This window comes from Natator depressus, chromosome 3 (genome assembly GCF_965152275.1).
Source record: "Natator depressus isolate rNatDep1 chromosome 3, rNatDep2.hap1, whole genome shotgun sequence".
Classification (NCBI taxonomy): Eukaryota; Metazoa; Chordata; order Testudines; family Cheloniidae; genus Natator; species Natator depressus.
The window spans coordinates 90,058,981-90,084,840 of NC_134236.1; the positions used below are offsets into that span (position 1 = coordinate 90,058,981).

The following is a 25,860-nucleotide window of genomic DNA, read 5'->3' on the forward strand; positions in this document are numbered from 1 at the left end:
GTCACAACCACATTTTCCCTTCTCCAGAGCTTTTAGAAATATTGTAAAAACTGAATGCAAAGCAGCCATCAAGCTCTTTTCCCTTGGGTGACTGGCAGGCTTTTATGTAGCATGTTACCATCAATCTCCCCGATCATGAAAGAGATCATATTTCTGCACAGATGAACTGTTTTAAAATCAGGTTTCAGACTGGTAGCCGTGTTAGTCTGTATCAGCAAAAAAAATGAGGAGGACTTGTGGCACCTTAGAGACTAACAAATTTATTTGAGCATAAGCTTTCGTGAGCTACGGCTCACTTCAGCTGATGCATTCAGTGGAAAATACAGTAGTAAGATATATATACACGGAGAACATGAAACAATGGGTGTTGCCATACACACTGTAACAAGACTAATCAATTAAGGTGGGCTATTATCAGCAGGAGAAAAAAATCTTGTGAAGTGATAATCAGGATGGCCCATTTCAAACAGTTGACAAGAAGGTGTGAGTAACAGTAGGGGAAAAATTAGCATGGGGAAATGGTTTTTACTTTGTGTAATGACCCATCCACTCCCAGTCTTTGTTCAAGCCTAATTTAATGGTGTCCAGTTTGCAAATTAATTCCAATTCTGCAGTTCTCATTGGAGTCTGTTTCTGAAGATTTTTTTGTTGGAGAATTGCGACTTTTAGGTCTGTTATTGAGTGACCGGGGAGGTTGAAGTGTTTTCCGACTGGTTTTTGAATGTTATAATTCTTGATGTCTGATTTGTGTCTATTTATTCTTTTGCATAGAGATTGTCCGGTTTGGCCAATGTACGTGACAGAGGGGCATTGTTGGCACATGATGGCATATATCACATTGGTAGATGTGCAGGTGAACGAACCTCTTATGGTGCGGCTGATGTAATTAGGTCCTATGATGGTGTCCCTTGAATAGATATGTGGACAGAGTTGGCAACACGTTTTGTTGCAAGGATAGGTTCCTGGGTTAATGTTTTTGTTGTGTGGTGTGTGGTTGCTGGTTGTTGGTGTTTGTGAGACTGATTATCCTCATCTTGTTATGTGAAGATCCTGATATGGGCCATTAGTAACAATTAGCAGCAGCTTTCAGGAAGAAAAGCTAAAGCAATTCTGTGATACATATTATCACACATCAAACCATTCTCCTTATCTACTCATTGCTAGAGAGCCCATGAGCCAACTTCTCTGTGGTAGTAAATGGGCATGGCTTATGTAAAGTTTTAACAAATTATGTATACCACATATGTATATGTATAAAGATTTTGGTCCTATAAAGCACAATAGTGTACAAAATAATGGCTGCACATCATAAGCCAAATCCTCCCGTCCTTATTCGGTCATAGAGTCAGCTCAATACTGTAGAAAATTATGCATAAACAAATATTCATACAACAACTGGAAGTTCATTTTAACATGTCCCTTTTATTTCCTTTCCACAAACATTCACACAATTAATTTTGTATTTACCAGACTGTTCCTGGTAAAAGAAAATATTGGGATATTTTGTATCAGTACTGAAAGTGTCTGCCTGTAGCTTTCTAGGTACAGATATGGCTTTCATTGCTATAGTATCTGAGCATCTCTTTACAAGGCGCTTTTGGGATTTGAGAATCTTCCAATCAGGAGGCAGAATCAATATCCTGTTTCTTAGGTGACAAGTCTTACTTTGTGAACAGCAAATGGTAAACAGTGAATAAGTGAAGGAACAGTCATGTTAACAGTGTGTGAGAAATTCACAGGTTGAACTATATTTGTATAAACTATTCATTGAATAATTTCAGTTAACAAATTAATGCAAATGGAAGTCTCTCAGTGGATAATTCCTGAGTTGAAAAGGGGCTTAAATTCATTGAATACACTATTTGCTGAAAATAGTTCACCCAGTTCTATTCAGTCTTCGCTCAAGCAAAATTCAACTGTTACCAACATGAGTTCTGCATAAGGAAGCACTACAGGGTACAGCCCTAAAGCTTGTGCTTATGCGAGAAATCCATATTGAAACAGATCCTCAGTCAAACCCACAGCAAGTGTGGGCTTTCGTGCTTTGGATGTTCTGTGAGCAAAATAATGGATGGTTCACACAGTCTTCAGACCACCTAGAAGGCTTGTGGAGGAAGCAAGGAATGCATGTGTACTTTAAAGAAATCAATTTTGAGGCTATTGCCCTGATTCAGGAAAGCATCCCTGTTCAAGAAAGCACTTAACTTTAAACATGTGCTTAAGTCTCATTGAACTAAATGAGATTTAAGCACATGCATGTACTTAGGTCCTTTTTCAAATAGGCCTAAGCACTGATTTGTCATCCAAACACCATATCTGTGTTTTGACAGGAAATGTTGGTGAGCTCCTTCACTTTCTAACAAGTAGGTGAAGTACAGAGACTTCCAGAAATTCAGATACACATTAATGAATTTTGTCTTACTACACTAATTTTAGATTACAATTATTTAACCTGGAATGGTTGATATAGAATGTGTTAATCTTTGAAAAACTGGCCATTCCTTGAAAGTCATAAAATCCACAGGGTTTAAGACCAGAATGGACCATTAAATCATTTAGTCTGACCTCCCATATATTACAGGACATTAAATTTCATCCAGCTATCCCTGTATTGAGCGCAATGACTTGTAGAAAGCACACAGTAAACAAACCTTTACAACTATAGATCCAGTCCTTCAATGTTTACTCTGAGCTCCAGGGGATGGGGGAGAGGTTGCCTAAAGACTGATTAAGGACATCAAGAATGAACACTTAATTAGAAAAATGTATTAATTTTGTCTTCAAGGGCTTTTTTTTTTACATCAAACAGATTTTCTTTTAGCATTTAACAAGGGCAAGTCACGCCTGACCAACCTGATTGCCTTCTATGATGAGATAACTGGCTCCGTGGATATGGGGAAAGCGGTGGATATGATATATCTTGACTTTAGCAAAGCTTTTGGTACTGTCTCCCACAGTATTCTTGCCAGAAAGTTAAAAAAGTATGGATTGGATGAATGGACTACAAGGTGGATTGAAAGCTGGCTAGATTGTCAGGCTCAACGGGTAGTGATCAATAGCTCGATGTCTAGTTGGCAGCCGTATCAAGCAGAGTGCCCCAGGGGTCGGTCCTGGGACCGGTTTTGTTCAACATCTTTATCAATTATCTGGATGATGGGATTAATTGCACCCTCAGCAAGTTCGCAGATGACACTAAGCTTGGGGGAGAGGTAGATAAGCTGGAGGATAGGGATAGGGTCCAGAGTGACCTAGACAAATTGGAGGATTGGGCCAAAAGAAGTCCGATGAGGTTCAACAAGGATAAGTGCAGAGTCCTGCACTTAGGAAGGAAGAATCCCATGCACCGCTACAGGCTGGGGACCAACTGGCTAAGCAGCAGTTCTGCAAAAAAGGACCTGGGGATTACAGTGGACGAGAAGCTGGATATGAGTCAGCAGTGTGCTCTCATTGCCAAGAAGGCCAAAGGCATACTGGGCTGTATTAGCAGGCGCACTGCCAGCAGATCGAGGGAAGTGATTATTCCCCTCTGTTCGGCACTGGTGAGGCCACACCTGGAGTGTTGCATCCAGGTTTGGTCCCTCCACTACAGAAGGGATGTGGACAAATTGGAGAGAGTCCAGCGGAGGGCAACTAAAATGATTAGGGGGCTGGGGCACATGACTTATGAGGCGAGGCTGAGGGAACTGGGGTTATTTAGTCTGCAGAAGAGAAAAGGGGGGGTTGATAGCAGCCTTCAACTACCTGAAGAGGGGTTCCAAAGAGGATGGAGCTAGGCTGTTCTCAGTGGTGGCAGATGACAGACCAAGAAGCAATGGTCTCAAGTTGCAGTGGGGATGGTCTAGGTTGAATATTAGGAAACGCTATTTCACTAGGAGGGTGATGAAGCACTGGCATGGGTTACCTAGGGAGGTGGTGGAATCTCCATCCTTAAAAAGAAAAAAGAAAAGGAGTACTTGTGGCACCTTAGAGACTAACCAGTTTATTTGAGCATGAGCTTTCGTGAGCTACAGCTCACTTCATCGGATGCATAGCATATCGTGGAAACTGCAGAAGACATTATATACACACAGAGACCATGAAACAAAACTTCCTCCCACCCCACTGTCCTGCTGCTAACAGCTTATCTAAAGTGATCATCAAGGAGGGCCATTTCCAGCACAAATCCAGGTTTTCTCACCCTTCCCCCCCCCGCACAGACACACATACAAACTCACTCTCCTGCTGGTAATAGCCCATCCCTCTTTGAAACCTCTCTTTATAATGCGCATGATAATCAAGGTGGGTCATTTCCAGCACTAATCCAGGTTTTCTCACCCCCCCCCCCCACACACACACTCCCCTCCAAAAACCACACACACAAACTCACTCTCCTGCTGGCAATAGCTCATCTTACAATGTGCACAGCAATAATCCAAGTTTAACCAGAACGTCTTGGGGGGGGGTTTGTAGGAAAAAAACAAGGGGAGATAGGCTACCTTGCATAATGACTTAGCCACTCCCAGTCTCTATTCAAGCCCAAATTAATAGTATCCAATTTGCAAATGAATTCCAATTCAGCAGTTTCTCGCTGGAGTCTGGATTTGAAGTTTTTTTGCTTTAAGATAGCGACCCTCATGTCTGTGATTGCGTGACCAGAGAGATTGAAGTGTTCTCCGACTGGTTTATGAATGTTATGACAGCTCACATCCGATGAAGTGAGCTGTAGCTCACGAAAGCTCATGCTCAAATAAACTGGTTAGTCTCTAAGGTGCCACAAGTACTCCTTTTCTTTTTTCTTTTTACGAATACAGACTAACACGGCTGTTACTCTGAAACCTCTCCACCCTTAGAGGTTTTTAAGGCCCGGCTTGACAAAGCTGTGGCTGGGATGATTTAGTTGGTGTTGGTCCTGCTTTGAGCAGGGGATTCGACTACATGACCTCCTAAGATCTCTTCCAACCCTAATATTCTATGATTCTATGTACAGAAATGGATACTCAGCAAAATATAATTCACTAGGAGTAAAATTTTCTGAAGTGCCTCATCCTGGACAAGAAGCAGTGGGCTTAAATTGCAGCCAGGGAGGTTTAGGTTGGACATTAAGAAAAACTTGCTAACTGTCAGGGTAGTTAAGCACTGGAATAAATTGCCTAGGGAGGTTGTGAAATCTCTGTCATTGGAGGTTTTAAGAACAGGCTAAACAAACACCTGTCAGGAAACGTCTAGTTATTACTAGTAATCCTGCCTTGAGTGTAGGGAACTGGACTAGATGACGTTTTGAAGTCCCTTCCAGTCCTACACTTCTATGATTCTATGATCCCACTTTTCTAAGTGATGTAGACACTCAGGAGTCAAAATCTCCTTAATGCCTTAGTCCCTGAATCACTTTTGAAACTGGGACTTAGTCTCCTAAGTCACTTAGGCACTTTTGAAAATTTTACTCAAGCCTTTGCTTCTCTCTCTGTACTTTATTTTTTTTTCTCAAAACATCTTTAGTTTCATTACAAATTGCTATTTGGCTACTGGGAAACTTCTGCAGAAAATCAGTTGTGTGTCCCTCAGTTTGAAGCATATTTGTTCAATTAAAGTTGACTATGGCACACAGCCCACAGAGTCCTGCAAGCAGATGCCTCAAAGTCTGTTTTTATGAAAATTGTCTCTAACCTAAACTTTCAGTTGCAACATCTCCCTGCATGCACTTTGCTGGCCCTTGGGGCAGAAAAGATGACTGAAGACTGAAAATTCATCCACGGAAAGTTAGTAGGACTTACCACTTTTACAGATAATTTTGAGATCAAAGTATATTAGAAAAATTAGCAAAACCTCATTAATACCCCAGAGAGACAGGTGTATGCCATCATTTCCTTTTAAAGATTCAAAAACTGAACCAGAGATGTTAAGGGCTAGAATGTAACTTTGCAATATACCCAGGCTAAAGGGCAGCTCTTAGCTGAGTCTAGGTTGCCAACTTTCTAATCGAACAAAACCGAACACTCTTGCCCCACTCCTTATCCAAGGCCCTAACCCTGTCTCCCTTCTCTGAGGCCCCGCCCCTGCACTAAGGCCATCCCCCCTTCCCTCTGTCACTCACTCTCCCTCACCCTCACCCTCACTCGCTCATTTTTATCAGGCTGGGGCAGGGGGTTAGGTACAGGAGGGGGTTCGGGCTCCGGCTGGGGGGGGGGTCAGGTTCCAGGGTGGGGCCAGAAATGAGGGGTTCAGTGTGTGGGAGGGGGCTCTGGGCTGGAGCAGGGGGTTGGGGTGCGGGCTCTGGGGTGGGGACAAGGATAAAGGGTTTGGGGGTGCAGCAGGGGGCTCTGGGCTGGGGGATGTGTGGAGCCAAGGGGTTTGGAGTGTGGGAGGGGGCTCCAGACTGAGGCAGGGGGTTGAGGTGTGGGAAGGGGTATGGGCTCTGGGCTGGGTGTGCAGGTTCTGAGGTGAGGCCAGAAATGAGGGGGTCAGGGTCCAGGAAGAGGCTTAGGGCTGGGGCAGAGGGTTGGGATGTGGGGGGGGGGTGCAGGGTGTGGGTTCTGGGAGGGAGTTTGGGTGTGGGAGGGGGCTCCAGGCTTGGGCATGGGATTTGGAGGGGGTGCAGGCTCTGGGAGGGAGTTTGGATGTGGGAGGGGGCTCCAGGCTGGGGCAGGGATTGGGAGGAGTGCAGGCTCTGTGAGGGAGTTTGGGTGTAGGAGGGGGCTACAGGCTGGGGCAGGGGATTGGGGTGCGGGCTCCGGGTGGCGCTTATCTCGAGGGGCTTCCTGGAAGTGGCGACATGTCCCTTGGCTCCTAGTCGTAGGGGCAGCCAGGTGGCTCTGTGCAAGCATTTCCCAGCCAATTGGAACTGTGGAGCTGGTGCATGGGGCAGGGGCAGCACGTAGAGTCCACCAGGCTGCCCCTGTACCTCGGAGCCAGGGGGACATGTCACTGCTTCTGGGAGCCATGCAGAGCCAGGTAGGGAGCCTGCTAGCCCTGCGCCAACTGGACTTTTAACAGCCCGGTCAGCGGTGCTGACTGGAGCTGCCAGGGTCCCTTTTTGACCGGACATTCCTGTCAAAAACTGGACACCTAGCAAGCGTAGTTGAGCCACCCCCGCAACAGGCCAAAGACGAAACAGACTCAGACAGTCAGAATTCCTCCCCCACTTTGCTCTGGGTAAGGAGTCAGTTACTTTGTCCTTTTTCATGAAGTATCTTACATATCCCACACTGTGTGCCTGGCTGGCTACTTGGCTGGTGAAGAAGAAGAACAGGGCCAGGCCGCCAGGTCACTTCTAGTCTCTCTCAGCCCTCTCTCCTTCCAGTGTGGAACAGAGAGCCCTGGGTAAGTAGCTCCTGCTCTCTCCTCAACATCTAGAGTAGCAATCTGAGCCAAAGCTGAGCATGGAAGTAAAGCCTGTGAAAATCTAGCCGTGAGTGATTTGTAAAGGGTATGTCTACATTGCAAGTGAAGGTGTGATTATAGCATGTGTAGACATGGTAACAGTAGTAGTAGTGAACAAATGGTGCTGTGGCCTAGTAACACAAGTATATACCAGGGTCCCCAGAAGACTTGCACTTGGGAGGCTAGCCTGGCTGAAGCCCATGCCACCACATCTGCCTGCCCATGCTACAATCACACCTGCACTTGCAGTGTAGACATACCCAAAGAGAGTCAATGGCTAAGTCAAACAGAACTATGGAGTTCCTGGCTCTTAGGTTTTTAAACCTCTCTCTCTAAAGTGGATTAGAATGAAGATTCCATTTTCTGAAATCAAGATGGTAAAAAATAAACAAGACCTAAGAACAGAGGAATGATGTGATAACACTTACAGCTCCAATACCCCTACCTATTTGCTAAAGCTGCTCAAAAACAGCATTTCTGCCCCACAGTAAATTATAATAGATCAATATTTGTTTTTATCCCAAATCTGGACAGTAAGTCAATATCAAAACTTTCACGGAACCAAAAGTTCTGAAAAATGTTAATTTGCGCATATGCCAGTATATTTGGGTTCAGTTTGTTGACTGGAAAAAAAATCTTTTGTTTCTGGTCATTGGGTCAAGGTTAATCTACATCTGCCTGCGCTGCCTCATGGGAATTATAATTCGGGTGCCTCAGCCTCATGGCCCCCATTCTCTCCTATGGGCTGGGCTCCCCAGTCAACCTACATTTCCCATGATGCATTGCGGCCAGGGGACTCCCGTGATACACTGCAGCGGCTCAGGCGGAGGGAGGGACAGCTCAGTGGTTTGAGCATTGGCCTGCTAAACCCAGGGTTGTGAGTTCAATCCTTGAGGGGGCCATTTAGGGATCTGGGGCAAAAATTGGGGGTTGGCCCTGCTTTGAGCAGGGGGTTGGACTAGATGACCTTCTGAGGTCCCTTCCGACCCTGAGATTCTATGAGTCTATGAGAGAGACTGTGGTTTATCCTGGGAGAGGGAGTCTGGCTCGGGAGTCTGGCACATGTAGGAGATAGGGGGCTGCAGCATCTGAACTACTATTTCTATTAGGTACTGTGGTGGCTCAAATGGGCGCAGAGATGAATGTTAACCCTACCCAAAATAAAAGAAAAAAATAATCTCAGGAAAAAAACAATATTTTCCCATGGAAAATGGAAAATGTCATCTTTGTATTAACCATATTTTCCATCAAAAAACCCCAAACAAATAAAACAACAGAAAGTTCCCAAGCAATGCTACTGTTTGCTCTGTCTCTCAGTTTACTAGACCCTTCTCCCTAACCACACATTTTGCTCCTTTAATTATTAGAGTTCTGCTAAACTCTTCCCCTGCTTTATATCTAGCTCTGCTCTATCAATCTCCAAGCTTCTGTTCTTGAGGAAAGTAACTAGTTAAATGTGCTAAGTGCCTCATATGCTTTTCATTTAGTCTGAGCTGTATTTCACATTAGAATAATATGAGGCTTTCCAAATTCTTTTGTTAAAATTTCCTATGCAAAGCAGAACTCACATGGAAACTATGATAGGACAGTGGCTATTAACTAGTAAAGGGGATTAAAATAAGAAGGTAAAACATTAAAACTATAAACAAGTAACTGAGAAAAGCTTAGGAGTTCACAATAAGTGGATGGAATCTGAGAGCTAGAATAAGAATATTTGAATAAATCTAATTAATAGCTAAGGAATTAGCCTTATATTTTCACCCCAGGGTGTGTCTGACCACAATGTTCATGAAAGCTACCCTGTCTAGTTCCTTTCAGGGTGAAATAAGGCAACCTGTGGTTGGGGCAGTGCTCGCTTCCAGGCCATCCTCATAAGGAAGAGGTTTTTGACTCCGCAAAATTGAGGAAATTTTACAAAACTGAACTTCAACCTCCCTGTGCCTGTTTCCACATATGCAAAATTGGAGAAATAATAGGACCTCTCTGACCACCTCCCATATATTTATGAATTTACCATGCTATCACCCTTGTAAGATAGGAAGGTATTAGTGTGCCATTTTTCACATGGAGATTGTGATTTGTTCAGGATTACCAAGGAATTGAACACACACACACACCAACCTAGCAGGCCATTCTTTAACCACAAGACCCTTCCTAACTGTTGAAAACTCACTTCATTAACATTTGTAAGATGCCTAAATACAGTACTGAGTAGCTGAAGGCAGGTCTACACTTAAAACGCCGCAGTACGCTTTAGTGAAGCCGCTACCAGAGGAGAGCTCCTGTCAGCATAGTTACTCCACCTCCATGAGAGGCAGTAGCTATGTTGACAGGGAAACCTCTCCTCTCAACATAGCGCTGTCTACACTAGGGGTTAGGTTTGATGTGACTGGGTCACTTTCCATACCCCTGAGTGACATAGTTATACCGACAGAAGTCGGTAGTGTAGCTTAAGCCTTAGAAATGCCTATAAATAAAAAATAGCTTGCTTTGACATCCCAATATATCAGGGATCAGCAACCTTTGGCACACAGCCTGTCAGGGAAATCCACTGGCGGGCCAGGACGGTTTGTTTATCTGCAGAGTCTGCAGCTTTGGCCGATAGCAGCTCCCACTGGCCACAGTTCGCCGTCCCCTGCCAATGGGGGCTGCAGGAAGCGGCACAGGCCAAAGGATGTGTTGGCCGCTGCTTCCCACAGCCCCCATTGGCCGGGGACGGCGAACTGTGGCCAATGGGAGCTGTGATCGGCTGAAGCTGCGGACGCTGCAGGTAAACAAACTGTCCTGGCCCGCCAGCGGATTTTCCTGACGGGCTGCGTCCCAAAGGTTGCCAATCCCTGCAATATATGTTACTAGGGACTTTTCACTAACACTGCATATTGGACCATATATATGAATAATGGGTCCAAAGTGAAGAATGGTAGCGATAAATTAGCTCAAACAATGACATTAGAATTCAGATCAGAAAGCAGGACTATAAGTGACCAAAAATAAATAAATACATAAATAAATAAATAAACTGCTGAGAAGGGAAAAGGCTGCTTGCCAGAATAACATATTTTGCTGGTATACTTTTCATTCTTCCCAAGTACTTTTTCTTAAGCACTGTTTGGATGCAATATGATACTAGAAAGGCTTTGGCATGCCAATGCGGATTTCCTGGATTAATACAATTCTCATTACTGCTTGCAGTACAGTACTTCACTTTGCAATTTACTACTTAGCAAACAACCGTTTGTGTGCATTTTTCCCTTTCTCAGAGGCTGAAAAGCAATAATTTTTTAATTTATTTGTTTATTTATTATGTAGCGTTTCGGAGCCCCTGTTCAAAGATTAGCGTTAAATAAGATATTTTACACAGAGTGAAACCTAGTGGTAAAAGAATAAATGGACACAAATCAGACGTCAAGAATTATAACATTCAAAAACCAGTTGGAGAACACTTCAATCTCTTTGATCACTCGATTACAGACCTAAAAGTTGCAATTCTTCAACAAAAAAAGCTTCAAAAACAGACTCCAGCGAGAGACTGCTGAATTGGAATTAATTTGCCAACTGGAAACAATTAACTTAGGCTTGAATAAAGACTGGGAGGCTCATCTTTTGAAGGTGTTATGCAGGTTTCCTTTGAGGAAGAGGACTGTTCAGTCAGATATAGAGTGATCACTTGGTGAAAAGTGTTCAACCACAGACCATAGGTCATTTTCATCTTTTATCATTTTCCTGTGTGAGGTCATTTGGGGAAGTAGTGATTGTCTGGTTTCACCCACTTCATTGTTGTTGGGACATTTATCTTTGTAAGTTGTTTCTGTGGTGAACTGGCCCATGCAGTTCAAGAGTACCTCCAAGGTTAGTCAGAGCTGTGTCCGGTGACTTCAGCTCTGGGAGGGATTGAAGGTAATTGTAAGTCCCTTCTGAGATGACTGTAACGTCATCTCCTGAGTCAATTTTAAAGTCAATAGTCATGAAATGACTATTCAGTTTCACTGTCCAGGCAGCCTCTATGTCATCACAAGTTATAGGTCCCAGAAAAATTGGTTCTTGATTGTCTGTAATATGAGTCAACTCTCTGACGGCTTTGGTGTGGCAAACTGCTGCAAAGTGTCCATATTTCATACATTTATTGCACTGTGTGCCTTGTCTGGACATTTATCACCTCTTGGGATATGGCTTTTTCCATACCTTGTACATGTAGGCTGGAATTTGTCCTTTTTAGCTTGGGAGTTCTCTCTCCTTGCCTCAGCAGTTTTATGATAATGACTTTTAACATTCAAGTGTCTGTTTACAGTTACTAAGCTAGTTTTAGGTTTTTCAAGTTTGTCCTGTTGCTTTAGGTTTTGCTGCCTCACCAGCTCACACCGCTTTGCTCTCTGTGTAACTGTGGCTAGAGTTAAATCTCTCTTCCATTGTAGCAGCTGTGAAAAGTTTTTTTTCTATTAATCCAATAGCCAGACCCTCTCTGATATTTTCATGATTTGCATTCCCAGAATCACAGTTTTCAGCCATTGTATGCAGATCTCTTATAAAACATTCAACATTCTCTGATGGAAACATGTTTTTTTCATAAATCACATTTCTCTGAGATATAAGGTATGCCTCAAACATAGCCAGAACCCTTTCAAATCATCTTTGTGACAGTCTTCAGTAAAGTCAAAGGATTTAAAGATATGCTCTGCCTGCTTCCCTATAGCATAAATTAAAGAAGATTCCTGAATATCTCCAGTTTCATTGCACAGCTTGGTAGCAATGCAAAATCTGACAAAATATTGTTTTCAGATTGTGCATTCTGAAGGTTTACCAAAACTGAAGTTCTCTGAGGCATTGAAGAGTGGCATGTTAATGAGATCCTGCAACCTTTGTTGTTTTGTTCCTTCCATTTCTGTTCTTAGTTTACTTCTGACACCATGTTATGTTCCTGTACCAGATATGGACTGGTCATAGAACTTGCTTATTTGTAACCGATGTGTTCATCATAAGATCTTTTAATGCTCTTCCAGGTATGTCTAAGGCTAAGGTTAGCTTTAAATAAGGTATTTTATACACAGTTCCACCTAGTGGCAGAACAGTATAATACAATTTGGCATTCCATTACACCTGTCATAGACCACAATCCCACTGTGCTGTACAAACACAGAACAAAAAGACAGTTCCTGCCCCACAGAGCTTATAATCTAAGTATAAGACAAGAGTCAACAGATGGATATAGATAGATAGGGGAATACAAGGAAACAACACCTACCTTACAGAAGGCTACTGCAAGAAATATTCCATCAGAAGTGATTTTCAAACTATCTTCCAGTATGAGACTTTGTATGGAAGACTTGCCAACTATATAGTGCTGATATAGGAGACCCCATACCACTGTCTAGAACCCCTGGTTCAAGGGGAATGTCAAGAGCAGGAGGGAGTGTCGCCAGAGTGCCTGAGTTACCAAAACTGCCAATAGGGGGCTATTGCAGTCAGGGAAGATTAGAGTCTCTCTAAGGCTGCTCTGACTCTGACCAGGGGTTAACTGGGCCCTTACGTGTTCTCAAGATCTGAGAAGTGTTAAGGTGGATTCAAGTCACCTTTGCTCCTGCCTCATATCCTGTGGCAAGCATAGCTTGGCTAGACTTCCAGATTTCCCATAGTTGACTGCAACATAGTTACAATCATCATCTTTGTTTTATCCGTCAAAGAAAGTAAGAATACAATTTTAGCAATGTTTTGAAGTGCAATCTTCCTTATTTCTCGTTCTATTCATGGCCAAGTTCATTTAAAAAAAAAAATCTCTTCTACTTTGAATTGGATGGATCCAAACCAGAATGTCAAGTACTAGCCCTCTGAAATTTTATGGAACGTGATTAGAGTCAAATTTGAGCATCCAAATTGCCCTATAATTTTGATCTGGGTTGGATCTAAAACCAGGCACCTATTTTCTAGATCTGGTTTGGATGCGACCTGTGGTGTTTGAAATCTTACAGGATCAGTTGTAGGATATCTGATTTTATGGAGCAAAATCTCCCAAGAAGAGCTCACCAGATTTCAGAACTTGGCCTAGTTCATCCTCAAACCCAAATAATAAACCTTAGTCTGAACCTAATTTGGATCTGGATCCAGACTTGCACATCGTCTCCTTGGCTCATCTCTATTTTCAATATATTTCTTCCTTTTTTTCCCCTTTCTTGTCTGGCCAATCAGTGGCTGGACTATCCATTGGATTTTTAAGAAAGCGAGTTATTCTTTTACTTTTATGAGGGTCGTTGCATCTTTTTTCCATTCCAGTGGTAGCCATGTAGCAAATATGTTCTGTCACAGAACCCCATGACATAGGGATTCGCTTCACAGCATGAAAAATTGGTGGAAGAAGGGTTTACTTTAGCTGATCATCACTTTCTTTTGGCCCCATACCAACTGAGTTTAAATTAGCAGTAATATCTAGCTACTGGTGTCTGAATTGCTAGACTAATGTTTTTAAATCCCCACTCACACTAAGTGGCTGTGTTAAATTCTGTCTGTCAGCAGTTATGATAGGGTTGGCACAGCAAGTTGTTTTGGTGCATCTCATTTGAAGCTGCTTCTTTTGTTTAATTTCTTCCCAATTTATACTTGCATTTAACAGTTATGGCCTGATCCTGCAGGCTCCAGTTTTACTTTCTTAAAGAGTGCAGGATCAGAGCCATCATGCTACATAATGTTGTCCCCAAATGATTGCTGGCTCTAACAATCATAATAATTGATCCTGACTTAGTTTATTTAATCTACAGGGTCAATCAGTGCATTTAGATATACCAGCTAAAAATGTAAGTACCTGGCCTGTTATTTTTAGCCTGGATAATGACCTGAGGAATTAACATACTATATAAACAGTTAATGCAAAAAGCTGTGTAAACTTAAACTAGCAGATTGATTGCATTTACCTGAGATAATTCCTTTCATTTCCATTTACATACTGGTTATTTTGGAGAAATTCCTGATTATATATACATCAAGAACACTGTAGAAAACCAGTGCTCAGATTATTGTGCTGGTTATAATTGTATCTTTTTGCCAGAATTTTCAGAACATAAAGTTTGAAAGTGACATTTAAGAACATTAAACTGCTATTTTGTAAACAAAGATTCAGAAGTCTGTCAGTGTCTTAATCTTATTTTCTTCCTTGAGACTATGCTGCTAGAGACTCCTTCTGTTAGTATGCTAAATAGTCTTGATAGCAGTTGATAGTAGACCCTGTAACAGGAGGAAAATAGAGTCCTTTCCCTTGTTCCTAAAGTTAGCCTTTCTCTACTTATATTTGTGTTGTTTGGTTAATTGTACTATACAATAAAACAGGGAAAGAAGAAATCAGACCCTTTTAAATAGGCAGAACTCTGGGTAACTTCAAATACCCAGTAAAACCAGAAAAATCATCTCACATCTGTTACTAATATTTGAAAACACAGCAAAAGCAAAGGAAAATGCATCACACAAAAAGAAGAGAAGAAAAACAAGCAAAGAAAAATGTGAGCAGGCCCAGAGGCTGATTTGAGGGACTTCACAACACTCTTCTTTTCATGTGCTGACCACCTGAAGTTGCTTTATGCAACATAAAGGTGTCTGTTTTGTCTACTATATCACAGGGGAGATGTGTGCTTGTTGCTCCAGTAACATGGCTTGCAGACACCAACGGACCATAGTAAGTGTGTGCAGTGAGTGACTTTGGCTCTATGACTTGTTAGAGGGTATTTGGCAACATCAGCTGTAGTGAATGCAAAAGAGATCCTCTCTGTGTTTCCATTTGAGCAGGTATACCAAAATCCTCAAAGGTATTTAGGCACCTAACTCTCATTGAAGTCAATGGGGCTTAGGTACCTAAATACCTTTAAGGATCTGGGCCTTAGTCCCTCCACGGCTAACATGACAGATATAGAGTACTAGTGGCACCTTAGAGACTAACAAACTTATTTGAGCATAAGCTTTTGTGAGCTACAGCTCACTGCATCTGATGAAGTGAGCCGTAGCTCACAAAAGCTTATGCTCAAATAAATGTGTTAGTCTCTAAGGTGCCACAAGTCCTCCTTTTCTTTTTGCGAATACAGACTAACATGGCTGCTACTCTGAAACATGAAAGATATAGTGATTCTTGACCTTCCATATCAGTCACATCATTTATAATATTGCTCAGCAACTGTCCTCGATGCCAAAATATCAGAAAGGATCACACGTCACATAATTTAGTTTCTATCATGTTGCACAATCAGTATCTTCAGCTAAACATTTGGGCTGAGATTTTGCCACCTTTACTCAACTTGAGTAATACTTGAGTGATTTGTTTACCAATTGTTTTTGTTTGGTTGTTTTCTTTTGCCCTTTTAACATTTGACATGATAGTAATATGAGAATCCAGGTGTATTCTCCTGGAACTCTGCACAACTTGCAGGTCCACTGCTTTCCCCCAGTCATGGAAACGTACTACTTTCCCCCCTGTTTCTTATAAAATGTAATGGAGTCTCATAACTTTGACTATAAAAGAATCTCAGAGTTTGTGTATTTTTTCTGAATTGAATGTTTATAGATTTTCTACCCTGTCAAATTAAAAACTGCATGGGGAAACCACAGTATGATTGGGCTGGAAGTAAAATGGCAATATGGGTAGTGCTACTTTGGTGGGGACACATTGTTACTGTCAAGAGGCATACCAGCTTTAGGCAAATACAGAAATAGCATCTGCTGCACCCTTCTCATTTGTCGCTGGGTCTCCCTAGCTGTTTTATTTGTATGTATGAGAATTATTTTGTTTTTCAAATTGATCCAGTTAGTGCCAGTTATAGAGGTGATTTTTGTGTAGTGGCCATCTGGTTCAATTGAACTGAGGCTCAAAAGCTCCCAGATGGTCCTCAGGACTGTTAAAATGTAAGTGATTTAACACTTGCATGCCACAGACATAGGAAAGTCTGGGGAATGAGTATGTTTGAAATATTGTAATATATTGCTTATATTAGGTCCATCAGAGTTTTGTTGTTTTTTTTAATCTGATTTAGATCAACCTTTTCTTAATGCATATTTGGGTTTCCTTTTGCAACTGCTTGGACACCTACACATATTTAATGTACTAGGTTGTATGATTTGTGTATATTGCCCTCTACTGGATTGAAAAGGACAATGCCTGTTGGATGGGTAGATAGCAGGTGGAACAACATTAGCTCACTGAGTAGAAAGAAACTGGTGTTTTACAGATGAATGGGTTCTAGTCTATGCTGCTAAATCTATAGTATTAGTTTAGCTGCTGGTCACTATCTGTATATTATGGATCATTACAAGCAGTCATAATTGTGCTAAGCCTCATATAAATTTACCTCACCAAATGATAAAATGGAAATAAAACACCTAGTAAACAATCTTTTCTTCTAAAATGCTGCTTAATTGTTATTCTCTGAAAAAAGATCATGCAGGCATCTCAATATGCAACAGCTGAAAATCTCTCTTAAGGCTATGAAAGGAACTTAAAAGAGACCATTCACAAAATAAGAATCTGATTTGGTACTGAAAAGTATAAGTCATAGGCATATTAACAACTAAGGGCTAGGTCATCTTCTAGGCTGGGGAAACCTATACAAAGGACAGGGAGCCCTACGTGTTTCTTCTGCTGGAGTTTCCAATGGATAGGTTCCTTTGGAAGGTGAGGTTTGCCCTTGGAGACATAAACCATGTGTGCAAAGGGCCTGCGCCTCTGGACTGCTTCCCAGCTTTTCCCTCGCCCTCTCCAATCCCCACGGCAGTGCCAGAGGGTCCTTCTCCAGTCAACGACCCTGGACTCCCTACCTCTTAAAATGGAATCACCTACCATGTAGGGGGAAAGCACATGAACTGGATAAAGTGTTCAATAAGGAGGGCTTGTGAGGAGTAGAGACAGTGTCCCTTTCTTTGCAAGCTGGTAAACACCATTAGTCAGACCCTGTTTTTTTCCTATAATTATGAGATGCTATGATGCTGACAGACCAGCTCAGGCCAGTGCCATACGCCAATTCACTTGTGTGTGAATATCAGAGGAGTGCAGTGTATTAGCATACAGTCAGGCCAATTCACTTGTGTGTTAATAGAGATCAGAGGAGATGTTGATCATATTGTTGTCACCTATCTATATCTTGTTGTTTACTATTACTTTACATTTACATTATGCATGCCCGGTATGCATGCCCTAGATCAAAGTGTGTGTTAATGGGAGAGCATATTCAGGTGTTAGAATATCATGAAACCCAATGGAATGTTACTTGTATTGTTTTCACTGATCTATTCCTATTATAATGTAATACAGTGGTTCCCAAACTTGTTCTGCCGCTTGTGCAGGGAAAGCCTCTGGCGGGCCGGGCCGATTTGTTTACCTGCCGCATCCGCAGGTTCGGCCAATTGCGGCTCCCACTGGCCATGATTCGCTGCTCCAGGCCAATGGGAGCTGCTGGAAGCGGTGTGGGCCGAGGGACAAATTTCATTTGCCATTTTGTTGCCCAATCACTTAGTTTTGTGAGATCTTTTTGAAGTTCTTCACTGTCTGCTTTGGTCTTAACTATCTTGAACAGTTTAGTATCATCTGCAAACTTTGCCACCTCACCGTTACCACTTTCTCCAGATCATTTATGAATAAGTTGAATAGGATTGGTTCTAGGACTGACCACTAGTTACCCCTCTCCATTCTGAAAATTTACCATTTATTCCTACCCTTTGTTCCCTGTCTTTTAAACAGTTCTCAATCCATGAAAGGATCTTCCCTCTTATCCCATGACAACTTAATTTACGTAAGAGCCTTTGGTGAGGGACCTTGTCAAAGGCTTTCTGGAAATCTAAGTACACTATGTGCACTGGATCCCCCTTCTCCACATGTCTGTTGACCCCTTCAGAGAACTCTAATAGATTAGTAAGACATGATCTCCCTTTACAGAAATCATGTTGACTTTTTTGCAACAATTTATGTTCTTCTATGAGTCTGACAATTTTATTCTTTACTATTGTTTCAACTAATTTGCTCGGTACTGATGTTAGACTTACTGGTCTATAATTGCTGGGATTACCTCTAGACCCTTTTTATTAATCTTTAATTAAAGATTATGTCATGTGATGAAACCTCCAGGAATATGTCCAACCAAAATTTGGAACCTTAGCCACTACAGATGGGTCTTCCTCCATGGAGTCTTCCCTTTGCAGAAATCCCAGTTTCTTCCTAAAGTTACATTATAGCAAATTTCATCAAGTCTAAAAATACACAAAAATGATATGCACAGGCAGAGGTCTCCATCCCAAGAGTTCTGGCACTCAGAGCATTTGCCCTTGCACTCTGCTAAAACTTTTGTAATATCTTGTAATTGGATAATGGGTCCAATGCAGTACTGGGGTTATGTGGGGGGGAAGGCAGAAGCTGCTGTGCAATCAAATGAACTAAAGGGATGGTATTTCTTCCAATATTAATTTTTCTACGAGAGCATGTCAACAAATAAAACAATCTAAAATAGCTTAACTGTTACATTTTTCAAACTGCATGACAAAACTATTCCATGTTTTCTGTCAGCACAAGTGCTGTCAAGCCCTGATTTAGCAAAGTACATAAGCGTATGCCTAACTCTTAAGCATTTGGACAGTCCCACTGAAGTCGACGGGACTTGAAGTTAGAAATGGGCTTAAGTATCTTGCTGAACAGGAGCCTTAGTCCGATGCCAAAGAAATTCTTCAGCTTTCACCAAGCAAACGCCTCCCAAGCGCAGTACAGGAGTGACGGATGAAGTTTTTATTTGAATGTATTTTGCCATTAGAATGTGCTATCCCATTAAAGTTCCAAAAGCCAAGCTCTCCCTTTATATTGTTCTTTACAACATGTTCTCACTACAATAGAGACCATTTAAAATGACTTTTCACATAATGCGACTGAGTCACAGGTCTGCCCGGGTTGCTTTGCACCATTTGGTGGCAGAAATCTTACAGATCCTGTTCCTGGTAGCATTACCCCTATATACGGGAGAACTAATCTGTCAACAAATAAAAAGATAACTACTTCATTTTTTACTTTTCATTTTAATATTTTTGGGCTTCACTTTAGACTCTTTATTCCTCCAGCCTGACATTAGCAGGAAATGTCCTCCCTATCCGTTGTGATTGCTTCCATTTAGAATAGCCAGTAAAAGAGCTTCAGTCTTGATGACCATTTGGATAAGTACCTGGGCCTCAACCCCTACAATTGGGTGTATGTGAGCAGGCCATTGTGCTAGTGCAGAACCCCATTGACAGCCGTGAGATTCCACACAGGCACAAGGATATACTGTCATGGCTCTGACAGCAGGATCAAGGCCTTAGTACCAAGCTGTTCACCATTACTGCATGATCCAAGCATTTTTAATAATCACTATGTATAATCAGTATATATTTAACAAGGATCCAATATATTTCTTACAGTAAATTTTCAAACTGATGCTGGTCATTAGCTGCGTTAAACTCCAGTTAACACCTAAAAAATGTGATTCTACTTCTCACAAGTTCAAATACGCCTGACAATAATTTGCATAATATGATGGATGTTTTTAAGTCAACAATCAGTGAGGAGGAAGGGTGGTCCAAGAGTTCAGGGCACCAGTCAGGGTGCAGAAGACTGGGACTCCATTTCCTACTATATCAAAGATTTTCTGTGTGACCCTGGGTAAGCCTCTCTGAGTCTCAGTTCCCCATCTGTAAAAGGGGGATAATAGTATTTCCCTTCCTCACAAAAGTGTTATGAGGATAAATATATAAAGGATTGCCAGGTGCTCAGACAGTGCTGTGACTGGTACCTCAGATGCATGGAAAATAAGATGTCTCAGTTTGTGTCTTTCTGCTGCTTCCAAGAGTAGAAATACAGCTGAATAATTCAAACACATCCCTCAAAAAGGAACAGGGATCATAAAATATCTTTATCACCTGATTCTTTTGAAACGCACTTAGCACAAGGCAATATACATAGGCCATCTTGTACACACTGTTCATTCAGATACAAAGAAGAGGTGTGATATCTAGCTAAAATATTTGGAAGGAGACAGAGAAGTTCTCTATATGCATGTTGACCGCATACCAGTGCATTAGTAAAAATAAGTACAGTATATTTGTAATTACTAACGTACATTGAGTGTCTCCTGCATAAATAATTGTTTTACACACTCAGCAATCTGTGCAAACCTGAGTGTTAGACTATGACCTTTGACAGATGTCTCTGTGCTTGTTGTTGTTGTTAAATATATTTTAAAAAGCTGTTAACTGTAACTTTATATTATAATAAAACAACTGCATTCAGTGTGGGGGTATAAAAGACAACATATTCATGGTGTCAAGTCCTGCTTGCCTTACTCACATAATCTCATATGGTTAACATCCCTCTGTGTAGATATTTGAATTTTATCTATTTGAACCAGTATTTTGTTATGATGACTCATTTGTGGAGACGTGTTTTTCATTTTAGGATCCAGCAAAAGGGTTAGTGATTGAATATGGACCTGCTATATTGAATGTCCTGTTTTCAAGTATTTCTGGGCTGAAATAAAACATCAGTGATTCTATGTTAGTGAGAGCCAATGTCTCCTCAAGAGACGTAGCCCTACTGAGTCATCACAATATAGGTAAAAGCCAGTGCTGCATAAGGGAGCTATGGGAAGGTTGCTCCTGAAAGTTAAGCACATGCTTAAGTATTTAGCTGTATCGAGCTCTTGGTTAGAACTCCATTGTCCTATCTGCGTGGACCTACTGCTAGTATTTTGAATGTAGTGGGAGAGCTCACAGGCTGACAGTTCACACGGTATCACAGCACACTGAGAGCTCATCAGGCCAGGACCCAGAACTGCTGCAGCTGTCGCTCTGAGCAGACTTAAGTTTGTGTGCTGTTAGCTGGATGTAAAAAGTTCTAAATAAGGGAACTGATTTGGTTAACACCAGGAGAGCTTGTGTTAAAATGAAGAACACCATACTGTCCTGTTCTTCTGCTTTGTAGCACCTTCATTTCAGACTGGAGAGTTAAGCATACTGGTAGATGGGCTAATTCTGCTTTGGAATGAATTGGTAGGAGATGAGGCCAGTCTTGTCTTCCCAGAGGCTGAGGACATCAAAGGATACCAAAGTCTAGCTACTTTAATCTTATTTACCTGTGCAATCACGTCAACAGTTTCAGAATAGCTACGGCACTTCCTCACAGCAGAGCGAGCCAAAAAGTCTTCAACCAGTCTTATACCAATGTCATACCCCCTGAAGCAAAGAAAAGAAAGTTACATGCAAAGCTGAACAATTTTTGTTTCCTCCCCTCATTCCTCTCTCTAGTCTCACTCTTTCTCTGAGCAAAGCAGCTGCATGAACTAGGTCTGAAAAATGCTGTGGCCCCTGAATGAGGTAGTATTCTGAGACATGGAGATTTTACTGGGCCTGATTCATATATACACTAAGGCCACTGTACATCACACTGCCAGTGTAAAGTAGGCCTGTACCTCATGTGTCATGAAAAGGGGTCTTAAAGTTTGCACAGATATAATTTATGCTCACTTCAGGGCCTCTTTGTATGACTAGAGTGGTATAAAGTGGCCTTAATGTAAATGAGAATCAGGTCCTACTATCTAGTCGTTACTAAAACCTAACCATGGTTAGTGCTATCTTTCCTCATGTCATTCTCTGAAGTAGGATCTCTAAAGGGATTCCTCTGAGAAGGCCATTACACACTGAGCATACAGCTTGGCCAGTTGGGAATGTGATGACACTGGTAGACCAATGTTATCTCTAATTTTTTCTATCCATGTGCAGAATGAATTTTGTTATGTGCACCATATCAAGGTATTGTGCGCATGTGCACCACCAGTAGAAACAAAAAAAAAACTAGATATAATATATATTTTTTAAAAGTTACCATAGGGATAATTACTCCAGCCAGGACAGGTTAGGCATTTTAGATTTCACTACTGAAAGAATTAAATTTAAGTGTAAGAGAGAAATAAAAATTTTGAAATGCATAGACCAGTCAAAAAACTAAAATAACACTTTGAAAGAAGTACTAAGAAGTAACAACAATAATAATACAAGTATGTGTTGGGAGGTGAGTGTGAAAGACAGTGTGTGTGTGTGTGTGTGTGTGTGTGTGTGAGAGAGAGAGAGAGAGAAACAGAACACGTTCTGTGTGTGTGCGTGTGTGTGTGTGTGACAGACACACACAGTGGGTGGGTATGGGTGTGTGGGTGTGTGTGAGAGAGAGACAGACAGAGACACGCACACACAGTGTGTGTGTGAGCCAGAGACACACAGTGTGTGTGTGTGTGTGAGAGAGAGAGAGAGAGACACACACACACACACACACACACCCCACAGCTTAGAGGGAATTTAGTAGTAGTCTCATTGCTCTAAGTATGGAGGTTTGACATACCCATGCATAGTCTGAGGGACTGACTCATGCTTTTCTTGACATTTGCTTCCAGTGACATTTGTCAATTTTAGGTTCATTGAAGCATGTGGGAAACAACAGATTAGTTAGCAAAAAATAATTACATCATAATTGAAGAAACCAGCCCCTTATACTTGGAACTCCCTGAGTCCTGACATGACTGTGGTATTAATGTATTTATTAAGGGTGTTTCAGTAGTCTCTTATTGAGAAAAAAGGTTTTTCCCCATCACGTCTCATAACTTGGGTTGCCCAACAGGTGGGGCCAGAGTCCAATTTGTCTTGGGCATCTTGGCTCATCTGCCTGCCACAGAAATTGCAGGTTGCAGAAGTCTTGTCCCCTGCAATCCCTCTGAAATGGCTCACACAAGAAATGAGTAGGTCCTCCCACCCCTGTATCTCTTCCTCTTCTGTTGTCCCTCCTCCGTTGTCCTTCTATCATTATATACCTTCCCCCCATTCTCTTCTGCTCCCCTTCTCTTTATCCTCCCTTCTCTTCTCCTTCTCCTCTCATTCCTCCTCTGAAATTCCTTCTCTACTTTCTCGTCTCTCTTTTCTCCTCGTAATATGCTCCTTCCTCTTGATCTCCCATCACCATAAAAGAATAGCCACAGTCTCTGTTTTGCTACTTCTGCACAAAATTAGTTGCAGTTCGGCAAAATGCATTTTCCATTTCACTAGATTTAAATTCAGTTAAACTGTTCACACAGAACTGAAATTCCTGAGAAATGAGATGGACAATATAAAAAGGATGAAAGCTTGTAAAATCCTTCTATTCCTAAATTATGGCAAATATTGTACAGGAGGCTTTGTAGAAGGAAAAGTTAATGAATGTAAATGCAAGCACCTGGGCCAAGCTCAGAAATGCTTTTATTGATTTTTTTCTATATCCATTTAAACTTAATTGTTTCTGAATCTCTTTCACTGTTCATTATGGGCCTTATTCAAAGCCCATTGAAGTCAATGGAAAGTTTTCCATTGATTTCAGATCGGGCCCTATAACAAGAAGCCTAAAAGTTATACCGTAGCCAATGCCATGTTATAACAAAAAGCTTTCTGGAAGACTAAGGTTCAAAATAACACTGTGTAATGTACCGGCAAGCCATGAAATATTTATTTATTGCTGGCACATTTAGCTAAGTATCACCATTACTGGTGCACTAGTAAATATTTCATTAGCCGTTATTAAAATATGTACGTCACCAATACAAGAGAGTGCTCAGGTTATTTTTAAGTTTAACCTTTAGATCCATAAAACAATCTGTAAACTAAAGTGACAAGTTGCTGTCTGACAACCTGTATGTAACAGAGATGCAACAGCCATATTACTATATCTATGCGTATGGGACCTCCTAGGTTATAAACTTTGCTTCCAAAGCTGTGCTGCTTTCATCTTCACTGATGGTGCTGCATAAGCAGAGAAGTAAACCAAAATAGCCCTGTTGGCAAAAACTTCAGTAAAAGCACAAGGGGCTAAATTTATATAATTGTGTTAATGATGTTAAACCAACGGTGTTAACCCAGGGAGGAGTTTGTTCATCAAATGGAAAAGAGTACAATTTGGTAGGAAAAAGCTCATGTAGTAGGAGAGAAGTAAAGTAGGACTCCACACCTCCCAGTGTGAACCTTTTCCTATTTCTACCACAGAACCTGCAAAGAACCTACATCAAATGTGCTGAAATACGTGATACTCATTGGGGCTGGGCGAAGAATTAATATCAAGTGATCGATTCAATGAGTTTTATTGATTTTTTTTCTGTTTGTGAGTAGATCACGATTTTCTCAAGCAGGTGCTGTCTTGAGTAATTATTGTGAATAACTATTGGCCTGTAACTTGTTTGCAAGCAGTTTATTGTGTGTCTGATATTCAAAATTCTAGTTGTTTTGATTGAATGTGTCGGTCACATGGTATGTTTCTGTTTTCCGAATGGATGAGCTTAACTCTTAGAATCAGGTTTTGTTGATAACTAATTCAAAAATTGCTTCTGGCAAATTTTCTACAATATTATTATGTATTGTTTTCTATGATGGTAATCCCTAGGAGCCCCAGTCATGGACCAGAACCCCATTGTTGCTAGATGTTGTACAAACACAGAACAAAAAGACCACCCATGCCCCCAAAGAGCTTATTTGTTTAAAATTCATTGCCATGGTGAACATTCCTGCCATTCCACTTATCTGCTAGAATGTCCATGGAAAACAATCATCAAAGGGGGTTTGTACCGGGCTGATGGGTTCTAGGAGCCTGCACAGGACACGGGGCTCTTCTCTTGAACCACCTTGTGATAAAGTTTATTGTAAGTGCCTTTGTGTCAAGGACTCTGTCTTCGTTTGTACTTTGCATGGTCCCAAATACAATTCTGTTATTCAACAAATAATAGACAATAAGAGGATGGAAGAAAATATACAGGTAGGTGGACATCACTAATGCTAAACTGGATGTGTAATGCAGAATAAACTTGTTACTTACATTCTGTCTAGATACTTGTTCACATCTTCATCCTTTTCGTAGTCCTTACACAGCTGGGCTACCAAAGCCCCATAGGTAAGCACAAAGAGTTCTCTGCTCTGTCAAACAAAGGGGAAAATGAGTGTGGATATGGTTTGAGAATGGAAAAACTAGGATCAAACTCTTATTGCTCCTCCTAACTTCATACAGTGTTTTGGAATAAAAAGCCCAACATTTATCTTTATAGGAACCTTCTGTCTATGGACACACAGCCAGTGATATCCAGGGTGTGGATTCAGTATACCTTACTTTATTATCACCCCTCACTTAGGCCCCAGTATTGCAAAGGGGTCTGTGCAGACACCCCTTACACATGCATGGAGTACCATTTGCAAGACTGTGGTATTTCTAATCTCATTCTTTTTTATGACTGTAGCATCATGTTTGAATTTTGGAAGGAAGAAGAGTTATAATGCAAAAAAGTAAATCCAAGACTAATGGCATTCAGGTTTATTGAAGCAATGCAGTATTAGGTCTTTTACAAGAGTAGCAGCAACCTGGATGGTGAAATTCAATTGCAATAAAAAAGGCACAATGGTTCTGAGTCTTGTCATTTACATCTGCGCACAGTGAATGCAAAATAGATACAGAAAGTGGTCAGTTCAGAACAGTAG

The 25,860-nt window shown here is 41.4% G+C and overlaps 1 protein-coding gene across 1 annotated transcript in view; it reads right to left on the bottom strand.

The window, feature by feature from the left end:
* The window catches only part of TRAPPC3L (trafficking protein particle complex subunit 3L), a 44,942-nt gene that overhangs the window by 15,211 nt on the left and 3,871 nt on the right, over nt 1–25,860 (bottom strand). Inside the window, exons 3-4 of the mRNA XM_074946914.1 lie at nt 25,208–25,305; nt 21,462–21,561 (exon numbers count right to left, since the gene is read on the bottom strand). Of these exons, the coding sequence (XP_074803015.1) occupies nt 21,462–21,561; nt 25,208–25,305 (198 nt within the window). The remainder of the gene's footprint in view (nt 1–21,461; nt 21,562–25,207; nt 25,306–25,860) is intronic.